Source organism: Rhamphochromis sp. 'chilingali' (assembly GCF_963969265.1).
Source record: "Rhamphochromis sp. 'chilingali' genome assembly, chromosome: 3".
In the NCBI taxonomy this organism is placed as follows: domain Eukaryota; kingdom Metazoa; phylum Chordata; class Actinopteri; order Cichliformes; family Cichlidae; genus Rhamphochromis; species Rhamphochromis sp. 'chilingali'.
This window is the reverse complement of record NC_137931.1, coordinates 14,781,472-14,793,135: the sequence shown is the minus strand read 5'-3', so window position 1 is coordinate 14,793,135 and position 11,664 is coordinate 14,781,472. Positions and strand designations below refer to the sequence as shown.

Here is an 11,664-nt window from a genome sequence, read left to right as displayed (position 1 = left end):
TATTTCTTTTTGCATGTCTGTGTGGGATAAAGCAGTAATGCAGGTCCTCATGGGCCTGAGATTGCTTACCTTAGCATGTATCTCAAATTACCGGAGACATATCCACTGTTTTCAGACAGCTTAAAAGAAGAAGGACCTATTTATAGCATGAGGCGTTTTCTTTTCTAATTCATAATTAATACTGAGATTTGTTTTTATATCAGGCTTTTTAAGTTCCCTCCATAATATAGCTAAAAAGCATGGAATTTAAAAACATCACAAAACCTTAAAATAATGAATAGGAAAGGTTACCTAATTAAAAGAGAGATTTTAGAATATTTCTTTACTTCTTCTGCATCTTCCACAACTGCTGGGTCAAACGGTACAATTTAAGGAAGGGTTGCCAGACTAAGGATGTAAAGGTCTAGCTTGATATTTTTTTCAATAATCCGATTGTTCAGTCTGACGTCACTAGCCGTGTCTGGACCTAAACCCCGCTGCAGGTCCATATATCAAACGATCACTATGGCATTACTGAGAGTTGAAAAACTGTCTAAAGTCTTTCATCTTTAATAAAATGATCAGCGTTCTGCTCTACCAGGTGTAACAATTGAGTTTAACATCCAGGCATCCATGAAAACTGAATTTATGACATTTAACGGAGTTAGAAGTTAGCAGGGAGTTAGCTCGCTAGCTTCTATCTAAATACAATATAGCATGTCAAAGGAGCTTGCAAGGAAAGCGTCTGGACTTCTTTAAGTTACTTGAAGACGTTTCACCTCTCATCCGAGAAGCTTCTTCAGTTCTAAGGTCAAATGGTGGAGAGTCCCAGATATAAACCTAGTGGGAGTATCCCCCCACAGAGGGACAAAAGGACCCCCTAATGATCCTCTAATCGCCTGAGCCAAGGTGTGATAAACCTAGTGGGATACTCCCACTAGGTTTATATCTGGGACTCTCCACCATTTGACCTTAGAACTGAAGAAGCTTCTCGGATGAGAGGTGAAACGTCTTCAAGTAACTTAAAGAAGTCCAGACGCTTTCCTTGCAAGCTCCTTTGCCTACGATGACCTGGATGACTGAGAACCTTCACAGACAATATAGCATGTCCTGACTGCGGGGTTTTGGAAACAAATTAAAACGTACAGCTCTGCTATCACTTCCAGCATAAATGAAGACAGAAAACTAAACAGCAGTGACGTTTGTAGGGTTACTGAAGTTGAGCTAGCTGGTATATAATGATGTGCTACGTGACCACTAGCGACACAGCTATGTTAGCATAATATAAACAAGCTAACTTTTTTTTCCACTTGATAAAAGTTAACGTGAGTGTTCTCGGTGGACATGAACAAATGTAATCGCATGGCAGGATGCTGTAAAAGGACCAAACTTCAGCCAGGAGAACAACTGAGATAATCCATCCACAATACGAGGTTAGTCATTCATATACTGCTGCATGGGCTGGGCTGTAGTTACATCCTAAGGTTTTAAAAACTGAGCTTAAATAAATGATTAGCAGTAATAAAAGCCGAGGGAGGTCAACAGTGATCACTGACTGTTTTAGGAGCTTTTTGAGATCAAATAGAAGAAAATACATAACATTAAACATGTTAACAACACAAAAGCCATATTAAACGCAGACTACTTTAGACCCGGAAGTAGGATTCGTCGCGTCATCACTGAACAACCGGATATGTCATAATTCGGTACCATAGTCGGTGACCAATATACCAAAAGCTACACTCATCCACCCTCACTCTTTCCACACTCTATACTGTGCTATGTGATAGAGGCAGAAATGCTGCAAAATTAAATGTTAGCAAATAACTATTTCAAACTGATCCCCATTTTGATTCACAAAATGGTAACAAAGGTTCCCAGTTTTGTTTGACTCTGGCTATAAACCAAGTACAAATGGATTTGTGTCTAGCAGAATTTTTTTCTTTCTTTTTTGACATGTCATGTTTTAATATTTCTCCATTGCCAGCCATAATGAGACAGTGTGCCTTTAGTACATACCGATGTCTGGCATCTATATTTTATTATAAGTGCTTAACCAGTTACCCTTTCGATTTTTGGTACATATAATCCCGCTTTCCAACCATAGTGTGTTAGACTGAGATGCTATGAGTTACAGCACAAGCTGAGCTCCGGACCTCTTAATTTTCCAGATTTTACTTTCCAATTCTTAACTTCATGCAATTACCTCATAATGGGAACTCTAGAATGATGATGTGCTTCTTAACCAAGTTGTGGATGTGTAGGGGTAATGTAAATGTACAATATTGATGTGCTTTTACAAAGCACATCAGGAAAACATTTCTCATTGTGATTGGATTCCGCCTCATTTCTATAAAGGACATGACAGTTTTCAACAGACAGGGAGTTATTTTTGCCAATTTGCCTTAAATTCAGATTCATGAAATTCTTCCTCATATATATGGGGAAACCACAGACACATGGCCTGTTGCATATGGAAAAGATACATATATATATATATATATATAAACACCCAGCACGCCCCTGCGGGCGGTTTATCCTTCAAGCTCGGGTCCTCTACCAGAGGCCTGGGAGCTTGAGGGTCCTGCGCAGTATCTTAGCTGTTCCCAGGACTGCACTCTTCTGGACAGAGATCTCCGATGTTGTTCCTGGGATCTGCTGGAGCCACTCGCCTAGCTTGGGAGTCACCGCACCTAGTGCTCCGATTACCACGGGGACCACCGTTACCTTCACCCTCCACATCCTCTCGAGCTCTTCTCTGAGCCCTTGGTATTTCTCCAGCTTCTCGTGTTCCTTCTTCCTGATATTGCTGTCATTCGGAACCGCTACATCGATCACTACGGCCATCTTCTTCTGTTTGTCTACCACCACTATGTCCGGTTGGTTAGCCACCACCATTTTGTCCGTCTGTATCTGGAAGTCCCACAGGATCTTAGCTCGGTCATTCTCCACCACCCTTGGGGGCATCTCCCATTTTGACCTCGGGACTTCCAGGTTATACTCGGCACAGATGTTCCTGTACACTATGCCGGCCACTTGGTTATGGCGTTCCATGTATGCCTTGCCTGCTAGCATCTTGCACCCTGCTGTTATGTGCTGGATTGTCTCTGGGGCATCTTTACACAGCCTGCACCTGGGGTCTTGCCTGGTGTGATAGACCCCAGCCTCTATGGATCTTGTGCTCAGAGCTTGTTCTTGTGCTGCCATGATTAGTGCCTCTGTGCTGTCTTTCAGTCCAGCTTTGTCCAGCCACTGGTAGGATTTCTGGATATCAGCCACCTCCTCTATCTGCCGGTGGTACATACCGTGCAGGGGCCTGTCCTTCCATGATGGTTCCTCGTCTCCCTCCTCTTTCTTGGGTTTCTGCTGCCTGAGGTATTCACTGAGCACTCGGTCAGTTGGGGCCATCTTCCTAATGTATTCTTGGATGTTCGTTGTCTCATCCTGGACTGTGGTGCTGACACTCACCAGTCCCCGGCCCCCTTCCTTCCGCTTAGCGTACAGCCTCAGGGTGCTGGATTTGGGGTGAAACCCTCCATGCATGGTAAGGAGCTTTCTTGTCTTTATGTCAGTGGCTTCTATCTCCTCCTTTGGCCAGCCTATTACCCCAGCAGGGTACCTGATCACGGGCAGGGCGTACGTGTTGATGGCCCGGATCTTGTTCTTACCATTCAGCTGACTCCTCAGGACTTGCCTGACCCTCTGCAGGTACTTGGTGGTTGCAGCTTTTCTAGCGGCCTCTTCATGGTTCCCATTCGCCTGCGGGATCCCCAAGTACTTGTAACTGTCCTCTATGTCTGCAATGTTGCCTTCTGGTAGTTCAATCCCCTCAGTTCTGACTACCTTCCCTCTCTTTGTTACCATCCGACTACACTTCTCCAGTCCGAACGACATTCCAATGTCATTGCTGTATAGCCTGGTAGTGTGGATCAGTGAATCGATGTCTCGTTCACTCTTGGCATACAGCTTGATGTCGTCCATGTACAGGAGGTGGCTGACAACTGCTCCGTTCCGTAGTCGGTATCCGTAGCCAGTCTTGTTAATGATCTCACTGAGGGGGTTCAGGCCTATGCAGAACAGCAGTGGGGACAGAGCATCTCCTTGGTAGATCCCGCACTTGATGGTGACTTGTGCTATGGGCTTGGAGTTGGCCTCTAGTGTTGTACGCCACATCCCCATTGAGTTCCTGATGAAGGCTCTTAGGGTCCCATTGATCTTGTACAATTCTAGGCATTCCAGTATCCAGCTGTGGGGCATTGAGTCATAGGCCTTCTTGTAATCAATCCAGGTAGTGCACAGGTTGGTCAGTCTGGTCTTGCAGTCTCGGCTGATTGTTCTGTCTACCAGTAGCTGGTGTTTTGCGCCTCTGGTATTCTTGCCAATTCCTTTCTGTGTCCCGCTCATGTATTGACCCATGTGCCTGTTCATCTTAGCCGATATGATGCCTGACAGGAGCTTCCATGTATATATATATATATATATATATACATATTATAAAGTTTCTATCTGTCTTGTGTGAAACTTGTGTGAAAAACATACAAGAGTGAAAACAGATATATATAAAAAATTATATAAATGAAACTTGTATGTTTTGGATACTTACTAAAACAATATATGAAAGTGGCCACTTTCATGAGTAAATCATATAAGCCTTATATGATTCACTATATGAAGTAGGCCACATCTGATGCAAGTCTTTTATAAGTTTTTTCTATTTCTTTTCCATATGGGGTCCCACATAAATGATATTAATAAAGGAGAATTGATGTAACAGGAATGAAACGCTAAAGAAACTAGGGACTGAATATACTAAAGGAGAAAAATATATAACAACAATATAAACACTAAAAAAAAAAAAACAAGAATCACTTAGAATCAACCTCAAAAACACACTGAGTCACACAAGCCACAACACTTCCATCCGTCTGTTTTCTTCCACTTACCTAATTCTGGGTTGGTTGGCTGCTGGAGCCTGTGCCAGCTGTTATAGGGAGAGAGGCAGATCCTCCAGTCTATCTCAGGTAGTCCCTACCAATAAGTCAAAAGATTGATAAACTGTCCCTTAAACTGATGCTATTCTGGCCCGCTGATTTTTGAAATAATAAAATCAGACTTTATGTATAAAAATTATAACAAGCAACGTATGAGATCACATTGCTTGATATTTCAACTAAAAGAGTGACCTTTACAAGTCTTCTTGAAATATGTAATAAAGCTGCTTGAAGCATTCTTCTCAATTTTGCCTCCGGCATTTAAGCTGCTAGTTATTAGTAATTTTGCCAGGACCTCACTGTGTGGCGGGCTGCATAATTACAGCATAGCGTCTTTGTGCTGCTCTAATTAGACTTAAATCTGAGGTAATGAGAGTTCCGGGGAGTGATGAATGTTATTTTAGTTCAGATGAAAGAGCTCTTTTTTTGTTCCAAAGTTCACCCAGCTTATATTAAAGTTATTGTTAGTGTGGTAGAGAAATATACTGATATTTTGGAGGCTGGGCAGCCTTAATATCTTTATGAAAGATGGTTTAAATTAGCTTTAAATTAGATTCCCAGCCATCAACCCTAAAGAGGCCCCTCCCCTTGTAGGTACTTAATAGGCCTAACGCCTGAGCCTGCAACTTTTACAATTCACTAGCCAAACTCTCCCAAATGTCCTCTTTTCTTTATATGGGCTTTCAGACATATACAGAAATATATGTTACTTTGTTTCTTAAAACCTGCAGGATATTTAGACTGTACAGAAAAAATGAAAAAAATAACTTAAAAAAAGAAAAACATACCAAACTGTATTAATTCTGCCAGTCCACTGGTTTATAACCCACATTGTGTGTTTTAGATGCTTCTGACAAATGCTAGTATACTAAAGCAGACATTAACATTAACACTGAGATCACAGCTACCCTATACTGTTTGCTGCTGTTTATTGAAATGGTGCAAAACCAACAATTCAAGTAGAACCTCCCAATATAAACCTATATGCATGTGCTGACCTTCCAAATACTAGATTCCTTCCTATCAGTTTTTTTCTGATATCTGGCATTAACAAGGCATTTTTTTCCCAGAGAACTGCTCCTCACTGTATCTTTTCTCTTTTTCAGACCATTCGCTGTAAATCCTAGAAATGGTTTTGTGGTAAATCCCAGTACACGAGAAATTCTTGAAATACTCAGACTGGCATGTCTAGCACCAACAGCAGACAACAATGCCATGTTCAAAGCCACCTAAAACACAATTTTCCCCCATTCTGATGTTTGAGCATTAGGTTGCTCCCATATGATTGGTTGACTTAACAAGCATATTGTGTACCTAATAAAGTGGATGAAAAGTCTAAACCTTTGAAAGGTAGCACTGTTCCTCAGCTTAGTGTCAAAAAGCTACTGGCATGCTCACAAACTCTTTTTGGTTTTGTGTTGGTTTAAATATGTAAAATTAAATATGTATTTAATTTATATGAAGGATGAAAAAGGAGCAACATTAGAAGATTAGTCTAGAAATGTTTGAAATAAAGTTGATGTTAGAATTCATTAAGTTTATCATTGGAAGAAATGTATTTTTAAATGAGCTATTCAGTTACTTCTTTTCAAGTTCTGAAGACTACCATAACTTAGATGACTGAATGATTCTCAGTCACAGACATTCAGGATACAACAGTTTCTTTTGAAATGTGTAGTTGTAATGATTTTAGTTTAGACAAAAGCTATTGCAAGCTGTTGATATTTGTCAACTTTTTTTTTTTAAGAATTTCAAGAGAGTTCCAGCTAAAATGTATTTATCATTTTAACACAGGAGACATACAACCACACAAAGCCACCCTTCTGCTGAGCCCTGGACACCTGACTATTTTTTCGCAGATGCAAAGCAGTGGAAAGCACATGACATCTACGCTCTGTCAGCTGGTTCAAGTATCTACCCTCTGGGCCAAGAGGTTTTGCGTAACATAGCCCAGGGTTCCTATATTCCTAGGTGGAGATGGATGGCTGATAAGACGGGAAACCTCCGGTTGGGCGTCCACATCTACATAAGCATCTCCGGGGTCAGATGTGACCTAGTTAGCCTTGGAGGTCAAACTAGTCTTGACTAGGAAAATTAGAAAGGCACTTCTTCCACCTATTATTTGGTTGTAGGGATGGTAAATTATACAAAGATAAAACTACTATAAGTTATGCAGGCTTTTAGGAAAAAGTACCAAAATGCTCATTTTTAACAAGAAGACATTTGTATCGTTGTGAGCTGGAGCAGTTAATTCATTTACTTAATTTATGGATCAGTCATAGTATGCCAATGGTTAGTTATAAAACATTTAAGAAAATGTAAGAAAACAAAAGGTTTCACTATTCATTTTTGACATGTTTTAACAATCCATAAGATGGTGAAAAAGCCAGTTTGTTAAAGGTGATTAAAGACTTTGAATGTCATGTTATGTCAAATTAAATGTCCTACTCTCAATGCTTATGTTTCATAATCGAGTTTATGACAGAAATGAGGCAGCCATATTTAAATCTGAACACTAAATCAAATATGTAAACCATATCCCAGATTAGCTCACTTTTTATCTTCCCACAGATGCAGATTAGTTCATTTTGGAGGATGCTGTCCTTGGTTTTAAATGATGAAATGTTGTTAAATTCTCAAATCAACTCGTGTAACAAGAGTCCAGTTTCACACATATGCATTTCTTCCAAACTGCCTCAATGGCTCCTGTGTTTCCTTGTTTGGCCTCTGGGCTGGCTTACTGGTCTTGTTGCATGTTGTCGGAAAAGATGCAGCTCCACTGTAGGAGTATTCAGCTCTGCAAAAGTCAAAACAGGAAATTTACATAGTAAAGGCTACAAAGCTCTGTTTCAAGCAAAACATTTTTTTTCTTACACCTTTCAACTTTCTTGTTATATTTAAGAAGTTCTACAACCATATTGAGTTTTTCATGCATTTCAAAAGAGTTCAAAGATAACCAAAGGGACTTAATCTATAGGATTTCATCAAACTGGTTAAGATATTTTTTCTCAAAGCTACAAATTCAGCTCCATTATGGAATAAATTATTTTAAATATTGTTTGATCAGAGAAGTCATTAGGATTCCTCCACTGGGAACCATGAATTTAATGGAAATTTGGAAAATTTTAAACCGATCTTTGAAACCAAGCTTGCCATTCTTAGAAGCCTCTAGGTTGTCTGATTAAAACATGCATAGACAAACTTTCACGTAGTACCAGTAGCACATTTTTTTGGTTTATAATCACTACGATTACAAACTGACTGCCAATCAATACTAGGTGCCATTGCTGCTATTCACCGTATTCATACAGTGAGAACACTCTAATCAGCCTGATTGTTATCAAAAAGTGGGGAAAAAGAACTAGGATGTTTAAAAGAAAAAGGAACGAAAGAAAAAAAATCTGTTTTTCTTTGCCCATCTCATGCAACACTTCTCAATAGCTCCCCTCAGTCAAGGTGACTTTAACTTCTAAAAGGTCCTTCTTATGCAACTGTAACAAAGGAAACATTCAGCTGGAGTAGCTAATCAACATAACGTACAATCATACAATTTACTTTGTAGGTTCAGCAATTATGCAGCAAGTTGCTGAGAGATTACTGGATGTTTTTGACTGGATTTGCCTGTCTATTGCAGTTAAAGTAATTACTTAAATTGCCCAATTGAGTTAGTAAATCAATCATGCAGTTTAGAGTGCATCCACATCAGATCCACTATGACCTTGCTGTTCATGTGGAATCACATTGTTCGCATTCTGTATATCTGCAAAACCAAGCCACTTGCCTGATACTGAAGCCTTCAGACAGGCTGAGGCAGAAGATAAGTCCTCCTAAGATGCACAACACAGATCCAGCCCAGCCAATGAAGAGAGCGGCTCCCAGCTCATACCTGCAGGGAAAAAAGAAAAGAAAATGAAAAAACCAAGATATTTCTGACTGGACTTCCTTTCATCTGATTATGTCTTTGATCCATGTGAAAGGAATCCTTTTACTTCTGGGCAACAAATAGGGGGTCAAAGAAGTCAGCTGTGATCCTGCGAGCATATATGGAGCATGCCGTCATGCAGCAGAGGCCTGTGGAAAGAAATAAGCAGATTACTACATCAAATTAAAAGGAACTAAGGTAATGTTCTTAGCTCAAGAAGAATTCAATCCACACATTATTCTCCATTAAATCCAGACATACATAGAATGGGATGGTTTTTACCACTAAGAATAAAGTGGAAGCCTGACAGGACAGTCAACCGAGCTTTAGTGGTCTTTGAGCCTCCTATTTTTGTGCACTTCATTCCTACCAAGGCAAGAATGGCACCAAAGAAACCCAGACTCACAGCAGCGATCATCAAACCCCGACACACCTGGATGTACGCTTAAAAAATGAAACAGAGAAGAGAGCTATACATTAGTTGTTTCCCTACTTTTTTGTTGCCCATGAATCGTAACAATAAACAGACTTACAAATGTGAAAAAAAAAGAATTGTTTTGTTCATATTGAACAGTTTGATGTATTCTTGTGTGAGGGAAATTTGAGATAAAGTTGCAAATAAATCACTTGGAATAAATTGGATTTCTGCACTGATTTTCATAATAAAGTTGGTCTACGATTAACACTGCAACTGACCAATCACATTAATGTGATGTCATAACTTTGCAATGCGAGAACCAAAATTATGAATGCCTGTGTAATCTTTTCTTTTGTCATCTTATACAATGTAAAAAAAATCTTAATTACATCTGTTTTGCCTTTTTAAAAAAGATCTCTTCCAGGGTTACACATGGTTTGCAAGTTGTCCACTATTAATAAGAGTCTTGAATGTCCTCTATTTGAAGACAGTTTGTCCTGATTTTAATAGATAAAAAGGAAGGTCTTTTGAAATGCTTTCCAGCTTGGTTCATTTGCTTACTTTTTGCAGAGTGGACTGTGAGGGAGTTAGTTTAAAGGTTACGTCTATACTTAAGACTTGTATCAAGGTTGGAGCACATGCAGAAATAATAATGCTAATAATGGGCATAAATGTTGCATGAGTGTTGCAAATGACTCGTATGTGAAAAGTGTCTCAGATTGTGGCAAAAACTAAAAGATGATCAAAAATAAAATGTAAGTAAAACTAATTATTGCTAGCTTAATGTTTCATCAGGTAGAGAAAAATGCAATCATGATGTTTGATTGATGTGTAAATATCGACTTCTCACTTACAAGTTGACTGCACTTGAAATGTTATCATTTAGTGTTGTGTTAACATCTTGTTCTTGTAGAAATTTAAGAATTGTAGAATTTAAGTTGTAAAGTGTTTTAGTTACTTTGGGCTTTTTAAATGTATAGATGGTAAAAGATCTCTCCAACCCCTAGGAATGAAAACAGCAGTCTAAAGGACACTAAGATGGCCAGAAGTATTGCTTTCTTAACTTTGAAAAACTAATATCAAGTATCAAGTGACCTCTCTGACTGTATGGCTTTCTCAGATTGTTTTGATTGGACATATAAGGAGGGCTTAATAAGTAGTAGCTAGTAGCTTTAAATGTAGTGGCCATTTGTGGCCTCAAGGCTGAGGTAGAAAATGAAATATCAAGTTTCAAATACATTCTTTTTTCACAAATGAGGTCATTTATCTAAGAAGTACATCTGTCAGATGTGTGCTCACAGATTTGTGGTTATTTATTTAACTGTGTCTGTTTACTGATGTAAGAAATGTCGTCCCTTGTGACTGCAACACAACATTATATTATGAACTCACCATCCAAAGCCAGCATTGAAGGAAAGTCCTTGCAGTTTGACACACCAGTGGAATCTGTCACACATGTTTTCCACAAGTTGGACCAGAAGGTAGCTGTGGTAATGACCGTACCATCCACAGAAGATACCTTCCAGTAGTCTGTCGGCAGAGTAGATGACACCAAGATCCATCCAGAGATGGTCAGGAAAAAAGCAATGATTTCTGTAGCCATGTTGCCCATTTTCCCTCTGACTTAAAGGTCTGGATTGGGACAAGTACAAGTTCTGTCTCTCAAAAAGTGGGAGTGTCGGTCTAGGACAGGTGCACCAGTGCTGGCAGTTCTGCAGAATTTAGTTTCTGCTTCTCCTGCTCAGCCTCTGACCAAGCATCACTCAAAGACACACCATTCTCCGATCCACATTCTGTAGTTTTATAGGGTATGGGGGCTGGGACTGACACACAAGTCATCACTCCACACGGTATGAAGAGAGGTTGCATGAGGATCTCCAGGAGAAGGAAGTCTTTAATTGGAAGGATCTGAAAAGGCAAGATGAGGAACACAGATAGAAGGGATGATGATGTGTGGTTTCAACAGTATGCCTCGGTTTTTCAACAACATGAACAAATAAGGGTGTAGAACATCAAAGAAACCCATTGGTACAGCTCTTTGGACTTAGAGTTTAAGAAATAAAGTCATAAAATTACAGAGAAAGTACTGGCAGGGGGGAAAAAATCTGTTGAAATGCTGCAAATAAGCAGAAAACAGTTTAAAAACTGTTACTTTTAAGAATTCTATTACTTAATGTAATGCAAACAATGAGAAACATCTTTTCTGTCATGCAATAGGTTATTTTTAGTGACTTACTTTATAGTAATATGATTGGACATGGTTGATATCTTTGTCATTGAAATGAGTGTAAAATTGATTAAAATACAGTTAAAAGTCTTCAATGTACGCCCTGTTTTTTCGGAAGTTACAATTT

At 39.4% G+C, this 11,664-nt stretch overlaps 1 protein-coding gene across 1 annotated transcript; it reads right to left on the bottom strand.

The window, feature by feature from the left end:
* Positions 1 to 7,583: 7,583 nt before the first annotated feature.
* On the bottom strand, positions 7,584 to 11,201 carry cldn10a (claudin 10a). Its single transcript, XM_080877893.1, has 5 exons — positions 10,703 to 11,201; positions 9,175 to 9,336; positions 8,960 to 9,041; positions 8,752 to 8,856; positions 7,584 to 7,767 (listed from the first exon to the last, which is right to left on the bottom strand). Exons 1-5 carry the CDS (start codon positions 10,920 to 10,922, stop codon positions 7,638 to 7,640), a joined length of 699 nt encoding a protein of 232 aa, XP_080734019.1. The 5' UTR covers positions 10,923 to 11,201; the 3' UTR covers positions 7,584 to 7,637.
* Between the last annotated feature and the right edge of the window lie 463 nt (positions 11,202 to 11,664).